The sequence below is a fragment of the Betta splendens genome, chromosome 8 (genome assembly GCF_900634795.4).
Source record: "Betta splendens chromosome 8, fBetSpl5.4, whole genome shotgun sequence".
Classification (NCBI taxonomy): Eukaryota; Metazoa; Chordata; class Actinopteri; order Anabantiformes; family Osphronemidae; genus Betta; species Betta splendens.
Window position 1 is genome coordinate 4,190,453 of NC_040888.2, and position 21,094 is coordinate 4,211,546.

General features: G+C 43.5%; 2 protein-coding genes across 5 annotated transcripts in view; one reads left to right on the forward strand and one right to left on the reverse strand.

The window, feature by feature from the left end:
• lmtk2 (lemur tyrosine kinase 2) lies at positions 1–19,743 on the forward strand. The gene is made up of 14 exons (XM_055510630.1): positions 1–502; positions 5,414–5,547; positions 5,666–5,819; positions 6,073–6,149; positions 6,432–6,550; positions 6,794–6,881; positions 10,207–10,337; positions 12,143–12,227; positions 12,933–13,054; positions 13,757–13,906; positions 14,034–17,028; positions 17,131–17,257; positions 17,326–17,584; positions 17,687–19,743. Exons 1-14 carry the CDS (start codon positions 400–402, stop codon positions 17,709–17,711), a joined length of 4,569 nt encoding a protein of 1,522 aa, XP_055366605.1. The 5' UTR covers positions 1–399; the 3' UTR covers positions 17,712–19,743.
• The window catches only part of tecpr1b (tectonin beta-propeller repeat containing 1b), an 8,674-nt gene continuing 6,927 nt past the window's right edge, over positions 19,348–21,094 (reverse strand). For all 4 annotated transcript variants that reach the window (XM_029157800.3, XM_029157801.3, XM_029157802.3 and 1 more), the window contains exons 25-26: positions 20,975–21,094; positions 19,348–20,900 (exon numbers count right to left, since the gene is read on the reverse strand). In XM_029157800.3, coding sequence (XP_029013633.1) covers positions 20,760–20,900; positions 20,975–21,094 — 261 coding nt within the window. In that variant the 3' untranslated portion in view covers positions 19,348–20,759. The remainder of the gene's footprint in view (positions 20,901–20,974) is intronic.

Here is a 21,094-nt window from a genome sequence, read left to right on the forward strand (position 1 = left end):
TCGCATATTCCGCGATGTGACGTTGTACAGGAACATGGCGCTTTAGAGGAGAGGTGTTTTATGATAGTCAGGGGTATTGATTAATTTCGCGTTGTTCGTCTGAATGACATTCGGGCATATACACCAAATATGTCATGTCGTGAGAGACGATCGCTCATTTTGTCTCTATGGACAACGCAACACTATAACTCGTAGCGGTGTTTGCTGTCGTCAGCTAAAACTGTTAGTATTGACATGCTAGCTGAGGCTAGTTAGCAGGCTAATAGCAAGTCGCTAACAGAGAAAATATGCCAGTTTTTGTAGCCTACACCGCGAGTGGTTATATATTGTCATATCGGCCATTTGTTATTTAGGACGACTATTCCTAGTAGCTAACCCTTCGTTAGCTTCGCCGGGAGGATGGAGAGCCGCCATGGATGTGTGTTGTTGCTGGCCAGTTGGATTTTTCTATCGGCGTTTTGGCTGTCTGAAGGTGCCCCTCTTCTCTATCCCCACGAATCAGGTGAGACAGCTCCCCGGGAGCTTTTACACAGCCAGACGACTGTTTGCTCATTTTCAACTCTGGCCTGGCGTGAACCGCCTTTTTAGCTGTTAGCAGTGCAATATTTGTCCTGGGAAGTATTTGTAGGCTTGGCTAGCTCATGCTAGCTAGCAAGTAAAAGCTAACAACACAGCCAGGTTGGATTTCCTGCTGTGACCAGCGAACCAGTTTTGGAACCGTGACTGCTTGTTTGGTCACGAAGTACGAAGCTACAGGTTTTCTTGAGTGTTGTTTGACACAGAATGTTTGTGATCGCAACTAATGGCATGGTACCGTCACGACCCATAAAAAACAGTAAACAAACACCTTTTCTTCTGGCGGCCCCCAGAGAGAACCTCAGTGTAGTCTGGTTGTGATTTACCATAAATGAATCGGGTCCTTGGCGGCAGTAACGTGCTTGGGTTAATGTTATACACCAGGCTTCATGGCAAAGATAAATGTTTTCCTAACAAGCATGAAGGAAGCGAGTGTTTTGTGTGGGAGTGAGACTTGCATAGAATCCATCGCCTTGGCTTCTAAGTGTGTCTTTAAAACAACAGGCAGGTGCCCAAATAAACGCAGAAACAGTTTTTTTTCTGTAATTACTCTTCCTGTTTTGGCTTGTTCCTTACAAAGGCTGTTTCTTTTCTAATATGTAAGATGAGGAAAGATCCTGAGAAACACTTAAGCTGTTGCATATGTGTACTTGATTTCAAAGCTGATGAATCTGTTTTACACAGAATGACAGTCTAGCCCATTTTAAGGCTTTAGGTGGGGTTCTAATAGATCAATCTGAATGACTATTACAAGTAAAACCTGTTCCACTATATGCAGAGAATTGTGTAAACAGGATGAACTGGAATTTTGAAAACAATGCTATTTAACTAGTTTCACTTGTAATGTTACTGCTTTAAATTTAATAATGGATGAACAGAAAAAAGGATGCTGGCCATTTCCCACAAACATGAATAAATAGTTTTACTTTTTCCTGTCAAACACAAGACACTACACAAATTTAGTTGACTGTAGTTAACTTTTAATGGAGACTGTCATTCTGTTAATGGTGTTGGTGGGGGTGGACTTTGGTCTTAACAAATTATCACAGTCTTAAATGTGTTTATATGCACTGAAGTAAAGAAATACATGGTGAACAACTTTTTATACACGTCTGCATGCCAGGTCATGTGATTTTATTCAAATTACGGCTGGACTTGATTTTTAAAGTAAAGCATTGATGCTCTGTGTTATGAGCTTCCGCTTTCATCTAGCTGCTCCCCTCTGCTGAAAGTTGTGGAGTGCCTGCAGCCTTTATCATCAAGCAATAAAAACCTAATTAACAAGTATCCATTAAATCTAATCGGCCTGTGTTTTGTCAGTTCTCCTTCATGACACCTTTTTTTTTTTTTTCAAAATAAAGGCACCTTTTTGTTTACATCAGAGCACATGCATATATTGACCAGTATAAACGGTTTGTTGTTTGCAGTGATTATTTGTAATTAAAGAAAAGACTGTAAATGGGAATCTATTCGTACGGGCTGCTTCAGATATTGGTTTGACTGATAAATCTCAGTTCACCAGACAATGCGATTCTCCCCCTTGTATATAACTATAAATACCGACATCCACTGTTTGCACAGTAATGGGTGAAATCTGCAAAAAATGGGTCAGCTCCTCCTCTGCGTGAATGCCTACTGAAATATGCAGTGAAACTGAAATAAGACCTGGCAGCTCCCTGCCGTATTGGTCCCAGAAACCAGTTGAGTCATCTGGTGGGGCCTGCCAAATCATAAAATCAACCCATGACTCAGATAAGTCCAAACTGAGGAGAAGTGATCCCATGTAGAGCTGCCGTGACCCAGCTTCTGTGTTTTTCTAAGTGACTGCTGCTCTAGACTCCCTGGGAGTCCAGCGCTGCCTGGAACCCTGTTGCTCCACTGAACCAGACAGAGGATGTTTGTGTTAATAAGCTGCCTGCAATTACAGCCAAATCCTTGGCTGGTCGTAGCGCTCTGAGCAGTCGCCCCTGCCAAAGACACATTCTAATTGTGTAGGTTAAATTTGTAAGACGTGTGTTGTTTAAATAACCCCACACATGATCTAAAAGGTGACTTGAAAAGGGCTGGTTTATTATTAGCTCACTCTTGGTTTCATGATGCTGTAAATGCTTTCTAATCTAGTGCAGTCTTTTTATTATCTTTGTTTATTATCTGGCAGGAACAGTTGGGTTCGTCTCTTAGTTTCTTTTTACATACTCGTTAGTGCAGAGTGGGAGACCCTAGTCAAGACTTTCCCATGGTGCCCACTGTGGTTTGGGACCGAAGGTGCATGGGCTGTTGCTTGATATGGAAAAACTACACTGGTGCTCCCTGTTAATATTGTTTGCAGTTCATTTTTATGGAGGTTTAATGTTTGCCTAACCCAAGTGTACCTGCAGCTCTTATCACTTGACTGGCACCACTCATACAAAAGTCTTCAAATGCAGATTTGGAACAAGTTCTAATATTTGCTTAACATCACTTATCAGCCACTCCCAGCGTCTAGCTAGATTTAGGTCTTGTCACTAGAATGGGTATTTCATAAATCAGCGACTTTATTTTTAGCCATTTCGACGTTGTTAAATGTCTGTTCACCTTCACTCATTCCTCTCACATGTTTTTGTCCCAATGTCTAGATTGTTCGTTCCATGAATGCTTGTCTGTTAATGTTAAACTCTTTATAGATGAGGTGGCTTTTTGTATAAGGTAAAATTCTTTGTCGTCCTTATCTATTCATTTAAAATGTGTGCACTCAGGGGTTTCCACTGACGCTTTATAAGCTGATTTATTCAGCTTCATCTTGCTGGCCTTACTGTACAGCTGCCATCATAGAAGTGCATTGCATTGAGTAATAGGGTCTTTACCTTGATGAAGTGCAAGGTCGGAAACTCTTTAGTTTAACAGCTGTAAGTACACTTCTCCATTTAGAAACTACTTCTACTGGGCCTGTGTCCTGTCCGTGGACCCATTTAATCTTTAATTTGTTCCCTCATCAATATTTCACCACAACCAGTTTCTCTGTTGCAGGCCTCTGCACAGAGGCGATGTGTTTGGAAGTAATCCTGCAGCCAGTTAGCAATGGTAAAATAATCACAGTTGCAGGTATATCGCATTATATCTATATTAGCTTCTAAGTCCATGTTCCCTGTGTGTCTTCATCTGTGTCTTCAGCTCAGCATGGTGTAAACTAAACGTTAAAGTCAGAACTAGGTGAAATGCAGTGTACATCTTCAAATGACTCAGTTTTAGGATTGTGGTTCCGTATGTTTTCAGTGCAGGGTGCTTTAGAGGGTGACAGACTTTTATTTTGATCATAAGACAGCAGATTAAGTAATTGCATCTATTTTTGTCAGCGATGTCTTGGTGTTCTGTGTCAGACGTGAAATGAATCTTAACCTCAACTGTTCTCTGACGGGCTGTGATTTCTGTGTACACAACAGCTCTGGCTGCTCAGGCTCTTGACTACCTTTGCCCTTAGCAAGCGCTTACTCTCAGGTTTATATCAAATTGATATTTTATTTATGAACGTTTTGGAGGAAGGCAGAACTTGATGTTGAGTTAATGAAGTTGTTGAACACGAGCCCTTTGGTTTAGAGGCCAGAAATCAGCTAAACATATCTTTTCTTTGCAGATCAGACTCTGTTCAGTCATAAATGCCATCCTTTGGAAAAATTAACCATAAGGTCATATACTGATGTGAAAACATCAGATACATGGAGGTAGACACGTAGACTGGAAGAATCCAGTACCTGCTTAAAGCTGTCAAGAGTCTGTAGTCAAAGAAAAGGGGTTCAGGAGGTGTTCCCTTTAGCAAACAGGATGTATCTGTGAAGCTGTGATCAGCTGGAAAATGGAAAAGAAGGAAGAAAAGAGGGTGAATATAGAGGAGTGTGTCACACTATTTCACATTGGTGATTCAGTGGTCATTCAGTACGCAATCCAGCTTTACATTAAGATCTAATTTATCTCTACTGTGAAGTTGAACAGGTGTGCACCTCCATTCAGCGAATCTAGAGAGTGGAAAGTGATGTTCATAAATGATAAAAAGCTGTTCGTGGGAGTAATTTACCTGAGTTGACTTAAATCTGTCCTGACAGTTTACGCCGTAGTCATACCTCTCAAAGAAGCGGTTAGAAATTAGCAGTGACGGTTGGCTGGGTGTTTTGGGGATGAGGCAAAAACACAGTGATAGGCTCACAGTCACAGCCAGCAATGTGGAGTTCTGTCAAGATGACCATCTATATATATATAAATGATTAGACGTAACAAATCTGTGCTTAACAGCTGATATGTTACTAGCAGCCTCTGAAACAAAGATGTTGTTTGCACTACATGTGCAGTGGGTTGCTCTAAAATAGAGAGCTTCAGCTGTGTAATTGCTGGTTGATGTCAGCGCAGTGAGGGAGCAGCGGGCGAGCGGCACAGCAGGGGGGGGTTGCAACGCTGCCGTCAGCTCTGACACTCAAACTGCTGGGCGAGCAGCATCCTCGCTGGTGCAGACCCACACCTGCCGGCCCCGCTGCCAAACGGCTGCTGAGACGATGTTATAGGGCTCTGGTCTGAAAAGTCACTTGTTGTTAGTACATGTTTTGGGAGGAAAAAAAAGACTGGTATTAAAATGTTGCCACTCTGTGTCATGTACAGCTTTGTAGATTTAAATAGCTTGTTGTAAAACAGAACAATGGGCCTGTGAGGTGTCAACAGAATGCAGACTATTTTAACTGTCCAGCACCTTATGAGTGGAAGAAGGACAACAGCTATTATGACCTTGGTGTGCTCCATTATATCATGGCACATGGCTACATTAATTTAAGGCATGTGTCTGACTATCCTTTATGTGTCTCTTTTTCTGGTTTAGGTGGAAGCGCTGGGGGCACCTTGTCAGTACCTTTCTACCTGCCCCTCGTGGTGTCGCTGACGGCCCTTGTGGCGTTAGTGGTGCTGCTTGTGAACTGCGTGACCTGCTGCAAGGAAAGGGAGATCAACTTCAAGGTGAGGGTGTCTGCACGCAGGTTTCCAGACTCTCAGAGCAGGCAGCTCTGTGAATACAAATCCTACCGGGTTTCAGCGTCACAATGTGTCTGTTTTGTTCTCTGTTTGGTCCTTGTAGGAGTTTGAGGATCACTTTGATGATGAGATCGACTTCACGCCACCAGCAGAGGACACACCTTCTATGCAGTCTCCAGCTGAGGTCTACACCCTCGCTGTGTCCCCCGTGGCCCTCCCTGGACCCCCACACCTCCAACCTGCAGCCCGCATCCCAGGTCCGACACGTGACAAACAGCTGGATTTATTTATAGAATTCTGAGAGTATGATTGTATGTACTGTCATCATGCAAAAATTAAAACAAATCTGACATTATTAGCTGATATTATTTAGCACGTTCAGCTAAATTCCAGTGTAGTTTTTTTACAGATTGTTTTAAAATCACCACAACTGTAAGTGATAAATGTATCTTTTCCAAAACATTAGTTGATACTGTCTTGATTAACGTTTGTTGGTGTTTGGTTTCACAGAGGTGGCGACAGGCTTTCAGGTTGCTCGTCACAGCCTCAGTTACATCCAGGAGATCGGCAATGGCTGGTTTGGCCAGGTAAGATGAAGTTTATCTACTTCTGTTGTTGTCCTAGTAAATAAAAATTCTAATGGAAAATAGTTTTGGTGAAATAATGAGAGTGGAGAGAGGTCATCTAGATGATATAATCTGAACTGAAGACATCCCCAGATGATGTCATGTGATGGAAGTTCAATGCTTGAAGCAATGAGATATTTTAATATAATGTTGTCAAAGCGAGGCTTATTTATTATTTATTTTACGGGCATTTTATTCTGTACAGTAGCGTCTTCAGTTTAACATTTTAACGTGTATTTCCAGGTCCTGCTGAGTGAAATCTACACAGATCCAGGCGGGAGCCGAGTGGTGGTGAAGGAGTTGAAAGCCAGTGCAACCTCCAAGGAGCAGAATGACTTCCTGCAGCAGGGGGATCCATACAGGTAAAATCATGTTGTTTTTCTTTCCTAAACCTCCTTTGAGATAATTTAATATTTGCAGCATTTGTTGATTTTTAAGTATGAGCGTCACCGTAGTGTCAGTAGCTCCCTCTGCCTTTCCTTTTACACATTACACCAGACTTAGTCTAAACCCCTTAAATCTTACACACATTATTTTAAGGTATGATTTAAAAGGTCGTTCCTGTCAAAGTTACAGTAGCTCATCGGTTTATTTTGTTGTCACAGAGTGCTGCAGCACCCAAACATCCTCCAGTGCCTCGGGCAGTGTGTCGAGGCCATTCCCTTCCTGCTTGTTTTTGAATACTGTGAAATGGTGAGTGACCACATGCTTAATAATGCAAAGTACACGATCGAAACACCCGCTGACTTACAACAAAGCTGCTAATGTTTTATTCATTTAAGAAAATGTAGTCATGTTTGAAATGAATAACATAATCCCATGGAAATAAAATATATGCACTTTAAATAATTGTATCTCACTCAACACAAAAGTAGTTTCTGCTAATGCCACCACTGCTTTTATTCATTCATTAAGTAATCAGAGAATTAGCCTCTGTCGGCTAGTTGACCCCTTAAATACTGTCCAGATGCATAAGTCCCCCAGTTGACTTCAGTCTTGAAGGCAGAGCTTATGTTCATTTTAACATATTGAAGACTGAGAGTTTGTCATAGTAGATGATTTATTCACCGTATGCTGGGCCCCGACTGCAGCCAGTCCACTCCCCACCTCCTCTTGCAGAAGTTGCATTGCCAGTTTAAGCCTGGGACTTCTCACATTCCCACCTTAGCCCAGTAAAGCAACATGCTCCATTTACACTCCTCTGGTGTCGTCTCCACCAGCTGCTGTGTTTGTGCATTTTTACAGTTACACTTTGTGTGTGCGTGCTTTTAATATAATATTAATGTCTATTGCGCTGTTAACCATTTTGTAATAAATAGAGACATGTTAGATTTAAAGGTTTGAAGTTTAACTTTATTGTTCACAACAAAATTAATGATTCAAGTGTATTAAATTAATTTATGATGCCTAAACTCAGAGTTTGGCAGTTTGCATTAAGGAGTTTGCAGGTGTCACTCAGTGTCTTCTTACATACAGGCTGCATGCATCTTGTAGTCTGTAATGTCCGTTAGCGTTAGTATTTCAATCAATTGACACAGATTTGTTAACAGAATGCTGTACAACGTTAGAGCGCAGCAGCATCTAGTCTGACCAACGGCGACTTTTGCAGCCTGCGAATAAACAGCCTTAAAATAAAGCTTTAAAAAAACCCTGTCATCAATCAGGTGTCTCTGTCATCTTCGTCCAGCTATTAATGAAATTATAACTTATATCGTCTGGACGCACAAACCAGCCAAAGGTCCAGGATGTTACGGGATGCCCCTCGAGTAGTAATTATGAATGAGTTGGCACAACCCGAGCTTTAAGGTTCCACTTCACAGTTGTAGTTGTAGGGGGAATCCTCTCGTTCGTCGGTTGTATTTAAATCCTGATATTGCATAGCTTTGTTGCCTGTGTACAAATGTCCACTGCACTGGTTACACTTTAGCATTTTTAATGCTTTGTGGGTCTTAACTTGTATTTCTATGACTTTATTTCTGCTGCTGAAGATTGCATCTGTTTGCCCTGGTCACGCGTCTGGGTCCTCTTTTCTTTTATGAGCTTGTTGGGCTGCAGTATTGTCACCCGCCCAGACCTGACTTGTTGCCAGGCATTGCATTGTCGCCTGGACAGCTATAGCAACGTCTCTGACAGAAGGGCCAACAAGTTAATACAGGTGTGTGCAAGTCACTGGGGAACTTAGCCTGATGAAGAGCCTGTTGTTGAAGGTGATAATGTGCCAAGGTTGCACAACTGATTAATAATGATTCCGTGCTGGATAAAGGGTTTCCAGACTTCATTCAGTTTGGATCCTTTCTTGCACTTTACTTTCAGTCAGTATATGCAAATCATGTTGCAGGAGCTGCACATTATTAAATTCTAGGTTACATAGAAACAATTTAATTTAATCCATGCGGTTGAATTATAAGTAACATCCACTTTTTTTCTAGTGTCTCTTTCTACTGCAGGCCATGTCCGTCCACCCGTGGTTGTTGAGACTTGAAATATGACACTGCAGCTGCGCAGTAGCCAGGGCGAATCCCAAAACTCCAATAGACTGTGACGTTCCCCGTGACAACCTGGTGATTGATAGTGGTTTTGCTGTCCTGTATCAACCGTCCTGGGTAACCCTGACTCAAAGCATTTTGGACATCAGAATACATCAGGCAACTGGTGCAGAGGCTACAGAATGTCACATACCATAGTGTGAGTGACAGCTTCTGATGCATGGATCTCCTGCCTGGTGCCGGGCCAGGACATTAGTCAGACCCTTCTCCGATTCAGGGTCTCGGACATGAGCCAGCTGACGTTTGACATTCGAATGTCGTTCATTTATTACAGTTGTGAAAGCAACTTCCCTCGCAGCATGAATCCAGTGCTCTTTACGTTACTGTCATAACATTTATTAAGTAACACATTAGGAACCAGAAGCATGATTTGCCTTTTTTTCTTCAAGCTTCTTACAAAAATGTAATCCCTTACAATATATAAGTGGTTAAATGGCGTGATGAGGATTTATCCTGGTTTGTGTTCTCACACGTTACTGAAGCAGCCATGAATCTGCTGGTCAGAAACTAGCAAGGGTGTTCATCAACAGCCCCGTTTCCTCCCTCTGGAATCCTCGCCTAATCACCTGTTGCGAAGCCTTCACAAACAAAGACAGACAGAGTGGATCGCTTGCCACACACAACAAGTCTTCTCGGAAAACGCCCTCGTAGACCTGTGCATTTTCACTGTGCGTGTACGTCGGCGTGAATGTGGCTGAACAAAACAAACAGTCTTACGTAAGATGACAGATCTAAGCTGCTAGTAGCGAGAATGCTCAAGGGAGCCCGGTCGCGAGCTCTTCGCTCCAGCTCTGTGGTGAACATGATCTCTCAGGCACACATTAATACAATTCTGCTCCGCTTCCATTTTGGAGATGCCAGTTTTCGTTACATATACATGTATAATGTATCGAGGCTGGACTTTGACATTGTGCCCTTTTTGGAGGAATAGAAACATACAAGTCCTGTATAACCATCAACTCTGTTGGTTAATGATAACAGCAGGTGTCCTTGCAACCAGACCTGGAATATGAACTTATACTGAGACTTCACAGCTCCCTGTTGAGTCACACGAGTGCGCTGACATGTTGCATTTCAATATAAGATTCATATAACCAATTTTAAAGCCTGTGTCTGTTCATTAGGATGGTGGTGTTACTGTTTATACGCCCTCATTCTGCTTCTCTATGAACTCTAAAACCCGACTGGCACTGTTCACGTCCCATCCCTTTGCTGGACCTTTCAATTTATAAACGCCTGTGACACAGCATAGGGGTCCGGTATACAGCGTTGCCCTTATTTGGTCCTGACACACTTGAGCAGTGATTAGTGCTGAGGAGACAGGAACAGAACCATCTGCTGCCCCTGTGTGGCAACCTACACACAACGCATTTAACAAGCAGGTTAAATTTGTCTCGGTGCACGACTGCGTTCCATCAAAATGTTCGTTTAGTGACGAGCTGAAGGTTGTGTGCATTTTTGTGTGCTTGCAGGGGGATCTGCGGGGCTTTCTGTCTCAGCAGGACTGGATGTTCCGAAACGCTGAGCTGCTGCAGCTGCAGAAGATGGCCTGTGAAATCGCTGCTGGTGTCACTCACCTTCACAAACACAACTTCCTGCACAGGTAGCACTTCAGGATTGCAACATTACAGCAAGGTCACACGTTTTGGAGCCTCCAAGCTACGCACTGTGAATTCAGTTGCTGTTGAGCTTAACTCGGGCTCATTGATATGTCACACTTTGCATTCTGACTTCCTTCCCAAGTTTGATATATTAAATTGTCAGATTTCAGTTCATTGTTGCCTTTGCACCTTTTACTGTGAGCTTCTCATTCTTCTAAATTGTGCAGCTCTTCTCTGTAGATTCGCAAACCTTCATAAAATTTGACTATTAAGACGCAAGTCAACTAGTGACTTTGACTGACTGTCCAGTCAGTCCCAGGAGGACCCGTGTTCTCCAAAAATGGTGTGTACAGCAGACAGGCTCTGTTTCATCGTCATTTTTACCCTGGCATGTACTGGATGTCTGGGTGCTAGCAGCCAGCACGGTACAGGAGATGTTGGGAACGCGTGGCTTGGGGGTAACATACGATGCTCAGCTCATCAGCTCTATTTTGCATGCTCAGAATAGGCTCAGAAGGTTCCAATTACACAGCTCCCATGCATTGCCACAGTGTCAGCTGTCTGTTGCCAGTAGGATATGATGATTCTGCTCTTTACATGTAAATGGATATCCTTATATTGGGCGTTGTGTTTTAGTCCTTGTTACAATCCAAAGGAAGTTTTACAAGCTTCCCTCCATGTGAACTAATTTAACTCGTATCGTAAAAATATTTTTGTGACACTAAAAAACAAAATCGAAACATGGAAAGAATAACTGAGTAGAGCCACATGCTGAGCTGAATGTCAGGGTCCTGATGGTGCAGCACTACAGCCACACACCACTCAAGACAAGTGCTGTATGGGAAAATGTCCAAGGCTCAACCTTCAGCTTGGCAGTGTGAGGGTGCAAGAGTGGGGCTGCACAACTGAGGCTAACAATAATTTAAAGTCATGAATGAATCTGTAGATATTGTCAGTTCATGGTCCCTAACTTATAGAGTAGTGTTTGGATAATAAAATCTACTAATTGTGGAAAAAGTCAGTCAAAAGCTTAACTAATTCTCCTATTTGGCTGTGTAGGATGAAAACGCTGCCTGCTTTTCCTTGCTACTGTATACTGGCCCCTCAGCGGCAGAGCAAAGGGGAAAGCAGAGTTTAAAATAAATCCCCATCTTCTACTTTACAGTGGTTCAGTAGGTCTGACAGTAGCCGGGCTATGTGACACTTGTGCCAGCAGTGTTTGTCGTCAGGTGGCTTAAAGGGTCTTGCAGAGGGAATGCCTCGGGGCCAAAGGGAAAGTGCAGAGTCCGGCTTCGTTCAGGGTGAATGAACGAACCACCATATGACTGGCCAATGTGATGGGACCGCCTCAGAGCCTATTACGCCCTCTCCTGGCAGACCCACAAAAACTTTGCATAACTTGTGTTTCCCTCAGGAAACCGTATCCTGCCTGTATGTAGTCAGGAATAGCCCCTGTATGAATCTTGTGGTAAGGTGAAGAGCAGACAGACGTCTGTGTGCCAGGTCCTCATAGCTGCCAAAGCCATTAATGATCCCCTTGACGTACTGCCCTGTAGTCAATTCCCGCAGTGTAATCTTCTTTCTTTTTAGGTTGAGAGAAGATGGGGCTTCTTGATAAGACTCATTCTGATCTTTGCTTTACCTTTACTGAACTGGCTAAACTATACAGTGAAGAACAAGCATCAACTGAATATTATCATATCAGCGATTATCACAAACTGTTTTTCCGTTGTCATACTCAGTGTGGTGAATGGGTCTTAATCCATTCCTATGTAGGATACTAATGGTTTTCTCTTTGCTCTCCCAGTGATTTAGCTCTGAGGAACTGCTACCTGACTGCAGATCTTACAGTCAAAGTGGGAGACTATGGAATTGGACCCTACAGATATAAGGTAAGCTGAAAACATGGCTCAATTTCACTACCAGGACATATTTCGTGTTTCCTAAACAGAATAAAAACCTGTGTATACAAAACACTACAAACGTTGGCCAGCAGTGCGCTTGTAAAAATAAAATAGAAACTAAATGCTCTGCATGCCAGAACAAAACGCTCTTAAAATTGCATCCTTGCCTTGTAGTATTTTAACACTTGCCCTTCGTGCACGCTACGCACCAGCAGCCCTGAAGTACAAACGGCTCACATGCCTGCATCGCACGCCTGACTTTAACTGCGCCATCTGGAGTATGGAGCAAGAGCGAAACTTGCCCTACTGCATGGGGAGAGACTGTAGCTCCGTGATGAATAAAGCCATTAAAACAGTTTCATCGTGCGTGTGGTGTTGCCTCATTTTTCTAATGTGCTCATTTAAGACCTGAAAGCTATTTCCTTAAATACATAATAGTGCGATTAGTCTTCAGACTATGTAGATGTTTGCATGTTGATCAGCTGTTAAAATGGAGGTTGTTTCATTTGTTCTGTTTCTAATTTACTCATTCTGGCATTCTTGTCTGAACTTCATACATATTAGACCAATTGTGAAATTATATGTTAAAGTTAATAGACCGCTTTCAGTTCTTTTTATGTGAAGCTCCCCCTGGAACTTAACCAGTGATAAATACCATGTCTGATTGAATGTTCTTTTTTAATGTTACTATAGGAAGATTACATCATCACAGAGGATGATGTGTTTGCTCCTCTTCGCTGGTTGGCTCCTGAACTGGTGGGTGAACGCCACGGGGGGGTGATTACTATGGAGCAGACGAAGCCTGGCAACGTGTGGTAGGTACACGACTGCAGCCGCACACTGACTCCAGGCGGCATGTTCTGAACTGAATAATGACTGAGTGAGCCACATGCATTTTTAAGTGGAGAGATGCTTGTTGTACTATTATGAAGTGTAATGAATGTGTTATGTCATAAAATAAAGATATACATGATAAGTGTATTTACTATGACATCAAGTGTCAAAGCAAATTGCTCCGTAGTGGACGTCATAGCTTTGAAAACAAGCCCTTTCTGCAAATACCAGAGCTCGTAAATTCTTAACAAACTGGCAAAAATCCAAAAGGGGGTAAAAGACGCCGACACTCTAAGCATCTCTCCACATTGGAGTGTCTTCCCAGCCCCTCCCCGACTTCACGACTCACTGCCCAAATGCTTTCCGGTCATAAATTGCAGTTACGTAAGATGGTTCTAGTTTCAGGAGCCAGATTCTATCCTGAATAAAAATATGTTGATGTTCAAATAGTTTGTAGTGTAGCCTGTTACTGTGGTTCAATCAGGCCTCCTGCTGTTAGACTGTTTTTTAAACAATATAGCTTATTTTAGATGTTTTTTTTACTTCATATTTGACAATTCATTTGGTGAAGCTTCATGGGTTTGGGTCAAGAGGTTGAGGTCATTTTCTGAACTTGGAGTTCCTGAGATAGATCTTGTCCTGCAGTAAATTCCAGTGGCTATTCTCTGCTGTCCTGTCTGCAGGGCCTTGGGGGTCACATTGTGGGAGCTCTTTGAGAATGCAGATCAACCGTACCCGCATCTGTCTGACCGAGAAGTTCTCAATCATGTGATCAAGGAGCAACAAGTCAAACTCTTTAAGCCACAGGTGGATCTGCCTTATTCTGACAGATGGTGAGTTTTCAGACAACATTTTAAGATATATTTCTGTAAACGCCATATGAGGGTTATTGTAAGGGGTTAAAGATCAATTTCTATTTTAATATTTGTGTTAATCAATTTTTTTTTTGTGCATTTGCAGGTATGAGGTCCTGCAGTTCTGCTGGCTGTCCCCTGACAAACGAGCCACAGCAGAGGAAGTGCATCGTTTGCTTATTTATCTGCGCATGCAAGGCCAGAAGGACATGGAAGAAGATTTTGAGCAACGCTGGGATGCTCTTAAGCCAAACCCCTCTGCTCGGCAGACCACCGTTAGCCACTCCTCCTTCCCAATCTTGGACCAGTTTGCTGAAGACGCTATGCGGCAAGAGATCGACGAAGTTCTTACCGTCACAGAAACTAGCAAAGGTCTCAGCTTTGAGTATGTTTGGGAGGCAGCTAAGCACGACCACTACGATGGCAGCCATGGCCGCTCAGGCATGGACACAACGTTGAATTACCACAGCATGTTCTTTCCAGTTTCCAGTGAAGATATTCAGGCCCATTTCCCTGATCCTGTTGCCAGAGCAGCAGCAGGAGAAAGTAGTACAGCTCCTTCAGGAATACCTGGGATTGTACCTGTGTTTGATGCACAGAAGCCGTCCAATGGAAATGAATATTACATACAGCTAGAAGAACAGGGGGAGAGCACCGTTGGGGAAGGTGGAAATAGAGAACGGGACATGGACTTTGGTTCAGGACGACAAGACTTTGTTGTTCTCCAAGACGTTCGTCTCGATGAGTCCAGCACAGATGCAGATTTCTTTCACCAAAGTATTGACTCTAAGGATTCCTATTTACCAGACAGTCACATTTGGTCGTCTCTTGAAAATGACAGCCCGTACCACACGAACATTTTTACAGATGAAGCCTCGAAGCATGAGGACTCCCCGTCCTGGAGACAGAGCTTTATGGAGCTTCCAGAGCGCAATGGGAACCCATTCCTTGAAGGTGAACCTTCAGGCGTCAGGGAGGCGGGTTCTTTTTTAGAGGACTGTGTAGGAGCCACTCACCCAGCAGATGCTCTGAAAGTGGAGGGGGAGATGAGGCTTCTGAACTCTGAAAAACTTTCTGACAACTTTCTGTTTCTCAAAGACCACAACACGATGAAGGAAGGATCAGGTTTCTCAAGTACGCTTAATAATTTTCTTTCACCTGGCATTGCTCATGAACCTGAGGAAAGATTCAAAATGAGTTCTTGGAACAATCTTGACATATTAGACAGCTCAAACATGCATAACATAGCAGATGCCTATTTAAAACCGGCAGCAAGTAGCACATCCTTAAGAGAAGACCTTTTAGACCCTTCAAAAACCAGTTTAGAGGAGTTTTGTCAGTCTCTTTTAGAAAATGAAACACCAGTGCCTTCAATTACAGTGGTCACAGAAAATACCACAAGCAACCAGCTGCTCATTAGAACTAGTTCTTCCATCGAAGATCTTGATCCACTACAATCCTCAAACAGAGGCGCAGACTCTGGTTTTGAATCCAAATCAGAGACGTTCAAGGTCACCATTGGTAAAACACATGGCCACGATCTGGAACTCTCTGAAAGTACCACTACAGACTCAATGTGCACAGATGCCAAGATTCCAAGCCTTGAAGATGACCTTGAAACCTCAAAGCATAGTGCTGAGCCCATAGGATGTCAAACGCCTATAAACCTGCATGTCCCAGCCTTGTCCTTAGACGACAGGCACAATGAAGACCTGACGAATAATGATCTGCTGAGCGAACTTACTGAGGATGCAGATACTGAAATGGAAGCCACTCTGTCTGACCAGGAAGAATCATTCATAGATACAAACGGGGGTCCTCACATTAGGGCTTCCCTGTTAGTCTCTGGTCCGTCTTTGGACCAGATCAGCCAGGACAGCTTACTGGAAGACAGTATGTCCCCCACTTTACCAACTGTAGATAATTCAGCTGAGACGCCAGACTCTTTGAACTCTCTTGACATCCACAGGTTTGGAGAACACGGTGAAGAGCTAAATGCTCAGGTAACTCAGCACAAACTCCAGCCGCCGTACAAAATATCAGACAGTGGGTATGAAACTGAGAATCTAGAGTCTCCAGAGTGGAATTTCCAGCCTAATGTCAAAGACCAATCCCCTTTGAAAAATGGTGTTAGCGTTGCCAAAAAGGAAGAGGAGGCAGAAAAGCCCACAGCTGCAAATCTGGTTCCACCAGAAATTATCATTTCTGAGGTGGAAGGTGTGCTGGATATTCACAGTGAGGAACCAGGCAACGGCTGGCAACCAGATCATGCAGGTCCTCCAGAGGAGCTGCCCATGGGCAGCAATTACCGTGACTCTGCCTACTTCTCAGACAATGAATCAGAATCTGAGAAGAAGTCTGAGGAGACAGCTGCAGGAGTCTCTGCTGAAGTGTCATGGCTGAGCAGCTCTCCTGATGAGTCCGGCGAGGCCTCTGATGGTCTGACAAAGAAAGTTAGTGCTGAGAGAGATGCTGAGCTTTTACTTACTGAACAAGAGGCCGCTTTAGCTGCTGAAACAAATGAGCCTGAAGTTCAAACTGAGAGAAAATTGCCCCAGGCTGATTTACTTATCACAGATCAGTGTGAGCCAGTGGTGGTCAGTGGTCATAAGGCTTTTAAAGAGGAAACATTTGGTGGTCAGTCATCTGAAGATTTGGAAATCTTAAGTTCTGCAACCTTGTCCAAGGCAACACTAGGGAGTGCAGTTCATACTAAACTAACCAGGACCTACGCGACTGATGGCCACAAGATAAAGGAGCCTGATATGGAGGGGCGCTACCTGGCAAGGCGGGACGGCTTGGGCTTAGATGCACAGGTGAACGACATCGATGCGGACGAGGAGGACGAGAACAGCGACGACTCCGACGACGACATTCGTGCGTATCAGCCTCAAAGCTCCAGCTCGGAAAGCGAGGACGACGCGGTGCACACGGTGCCGCTCATCGTCTCCGATGACAGTGGTGCAAAGAACCTGAAAAGCTTGTTGAAACCCACGGCCCTGAACATCGAGGCATCGCCACTTCCTGCGAAGCTAAATGCAGACGCTGCCAGAAGAGCGGTGTCCTTCTTCGATGATGTCACAGTGTACCTGTTTGACCAGGTAACGTCTGTCCCGAAACCTGCAGGTTCAGACATGATGGTTGCTCCTAGTCAGCGTGTTTTGGTGGTTTGTTTAATTAAAGTGATGATTATACTACTTTAGGAGACTCCCACGAAGGAACTGGGCGGCCACTCCTCAAACAGTCAGGTGCCGGAACTCAGCAGTCCAGTTACCACTGCCAGCTACCTGAACCGGTTCGCCAACTCCGAAAGCTCCACCGATGAAGAAGGTAACGCCACAACCCACCGAAAGCAGTTCTTTGCCCCACACCCGAGCTCATTCATTGAATCCCCGCAGGCGGTGGCTTCGAGTGGGACGACGACTTCTCCTCCCCTCTACCTGCCTTCCTGCCCAAGGCCGATAAAGAGCCGGCGTCCAAGGCCGTGGCCTCGTCTGCAGCCTCTCGCTTCTCCTCTCCTCCCCCGGCAGCGGGGCGCATGCTGGAGCCCAGCTGGACCAGCTCCTCCAACTACTCACGCTTTTCCATCTCACCCGCCAGCATCGCAAGCTTCTCTCTTACACATCTCACTGACTCAGACATCGAACAGGGAGGCAAGTTAAACAACGTTTAAAAAAAAAAAAAAAATTAAATACAACGCCTACTGATTGGCTGATCATGTTTAAACTCTTGTCTGTTTTGTCTTTTCACCTTAGGGAGCAGTGAAGATGGAGAAAAAGACTAGTGTGATAAATGAAGGCGCGCTCGATCGTCACACTACTAATCTACACGCACTTTTTTTTATTTGGAACGTAGAATGCTGAATAAGGACAGATGTGTGTTCCCGTGTGCGCGGGGGAAACCGTGGCTGCTTCTCTCAGGCAGAACTGTTCTTCATGGAGCTGGCCGTGGAGAACAAAGGTTATAAAGTGACACTGAGCAAATAAGACAGACTGGCCCCGTCCCAGCCTGAATTACATCACCTCTCCAGCCACATCCGTGCGTGTGATTTCTGTTCAGTGCAATTCCACTTAGGGGGGAAAAAAGAAATGACTAAAAATGCCCCCGGCTTCTAAATGTTTGCTTTAAAGACTCATTATTCCAGGTGCATTCCAGATGTTCGGCTGCTTCTTTTCGTTGTGTTTCTTGAGTGCACTCCAGGATTTCACCAAAAAAAAAAAAAAACCCCAACAACTTCTGAATTAATAAATTCAACTCACCAGGCTGACAAACTGATCACTACAGCCAGTAGGAATAAGCTCTTTGGTTGCAGCAGTTGTGTTTATTTCAGTGGTTGCCTTTTTTATTTATTTAACATGTTTTTGGATGAGTAGTTGGGTGTTCTCACCATCTCCTGTGTGGAGAGAAGCTATTTGTGGTACTTTTCTGTAGCAGCATTTGAAAAAGAAGAGTTAAAACTAGGAAGTGACATCCACACACAGGATAAATGGAAATGTAACTATTCCTCATCTGCGGCGGTGACGCACTGTATGTTCCTCAATGCTTTGAGAGGAACCTTTTACAGTTTCGTATTTGAGACATCTCTTAAAAAGCTGCAGGCGTTGGTCGTGTTCATCCATGAGAGCTTCAAAACTATTTACTGATTATCTAATGCTCTGAATTGTGCAGCAGGTTGTTGGGTTGGTTGGTCGCATCTCAACTACTCTTTCACTGAGTCTTATCACGGTGCCTGTTGATGCTGTAAAGACAGCTGCACTCTTTGATTTATTATCACTACAGAATTTCAAATCACACATTTGGTGGGAATTTGTAAAAAGGTGGGAGATTTTATATTTAAATGTCAGAATGAAGAAGTGTTTTGAGCTGTTTAAAAAAAAAAGAAAAAAAAGATGTGCAATAACTTTTCCTTTTGTGATGATGCGCGGGCTCATGGGAGGGTCCGGTTTATGTGGCGGTGTGTCGTCAGTCAAGTGCAGGGATGTAAAAGATGTTAAAATCACTACTAGAACAAAAAACACACACGGCTGCTTTTAGCAACCTTAGTGTCATGAACTGAGCTGTTTGCCTTTTTTTTTTTTTACTTTGTCAAACCTAACCTGTTGGATCATATGGTATTTTTATGTACAGATGGAGTAATGAGCATTTCATCGCAGGCCTCGCGTTGTTTCTGTGGCCGCGCGGGGGGTGAATCGGACTCTAAAGGAGCATAATGCAGGTTGTTCTGGATCAGGATTTGCGTTCCCCCGCCTCGTTTTTCATATACAGCTAGAAAAGCAGTTTGAAACTGTAGCTCATACAGTTGCTGGATGGTTATTTCCTTTAAATCGTCCCACTCTGAACTGCTAGGAAACGTCCATGTCCCCCGGCCCATACAGAAGACACTGTAATTAGACAATGTGGTGAAAACCAGCAGCCTGTGCTTCAGTTAAACTTGAACGTTTATTTAAGGAAATCTTTTTATTTGACTACAGTATACATTTGCTTAATCTTGCACATCTGAGAAAATTAACTTCATGTTTAAACTGTACTGATGTATATTCATGTTCCTTTTTGTTTTCGTCTGTAAATGGGGAAGTGATATAATGGCGTTATAGGAACGAGGCAACGTTTTGTAATTTAAAGCTGAGTTGATCAGATGAACATATCAGCTAAAAAAACACTTAAATTAAGACACTAAAGCAGATGTGAATCCATTCTGTCCTTTAAACTTGTAGATTTTAAAAATATTTTTACTTCATATTGATCATGCTTAGTGTAATTGAATGAAATGTTTATAATTACACTGTTTAATATGAAAATAAATGCAAATGAACAGAGTTGGTATCCTCAGTTACTGCACAGTGGGAGCTTGTAGGGTGCAGCTGTTTAAAGACCTGGGTCAAAGTGACAACCTGGCCTCTGGAGCAGAACTATTGTGTGAAGATTTACAAAACAGCAGAATTAGAATAGAGTTTTTTTTTTTTCTAACACTGCTAAAAGGCAAATGATTCCAATCTATTGTAGAACGATGTCAGGAGATGTTTTAATACTTTCAGTCTTTTATTTCACATTTTAATGCCCCGTCCTGCTGTGCACATTCAACAGTCACGGCCATTGCAGTAACTGTATGTAGATGGATATAACATGAACAGGAAGAACTTTGCTTATTGCAGGAGGATAAAGAGGCCATAACTGGTGATGTAGGCGGAGTCCTCCATATTTATCAGTGCAGGTAATTATAACATTTCAATATTACCATATTCATCCCAAATGTTGCCCTGTTTTGAAAAGGTGATGTTTGGGAGGTTTGTAACAGCCACATGGACAAAACATAATAAACCAATACACACGAAATTCAACAAATGTAACAGAACTCACATAAGACAGGCAAATCAGACGGAAACAAACAAAACATTTCTACAAACCAAAACAATTCAGGCTACTTTGAGAAACCGTTTGAACAGAAGTTACAGTAGTTTGGTACCTTCCTTAGCCCTTTAGCAAAGTCCCACCCTCTTCAGTCCTGACAGGACACTGCAAAGAAAAATAAAGATAATGCTGAATCCACAAACCCCCAGTAGCCAAAGCCTAGAAAGACAAACACATGCACTCAAACGAGACATAAAAATTCATCGTCCTTAAAAGCTTGTTCGCTCCCCTCTTTCTGTTCTAACTGCAGGCTGACATCCACCCATCAATAGATAGACCAGAATATTCAGCATGAACTCAGTGGTGTGATTGTGCATTCCCTTTGCATGAAGGGATAAGAGCCCCTGGGAATGGTCTGAGGAGAGCAAATGGAGATCCAGGCACAAACAGGGTGAGAGGAGGAGGAGGAGGAGATGTGCAGGTGCTACACAGATACGGCATTCCCATTCGGTTGCGTCAGAGGCCGCAGGGGGGCCGGGCTGCGTGGGGGTCCGGCCGTTGCTGGATGAGGGGCACGAGGAGCCTCTGACGAGTTACCTCTCACACTGATGTGCTCCCATCCTCCCTGACAGTTAAACAAATGCATGAAAGTTTTTTATTTCATATTATTTTTCTCGTCTTAACCAGGAATGGACTTACCCCTATGCCATAGTCCCAGTACTGGCCCTTAGGTTGCATAGGCCCCAGTCCCAGCCTGTGGCACACGGCCCCTGGAGTCTCGGCAGGGAAGCCTGGAACCCCGTCCGCTATAATCCACAC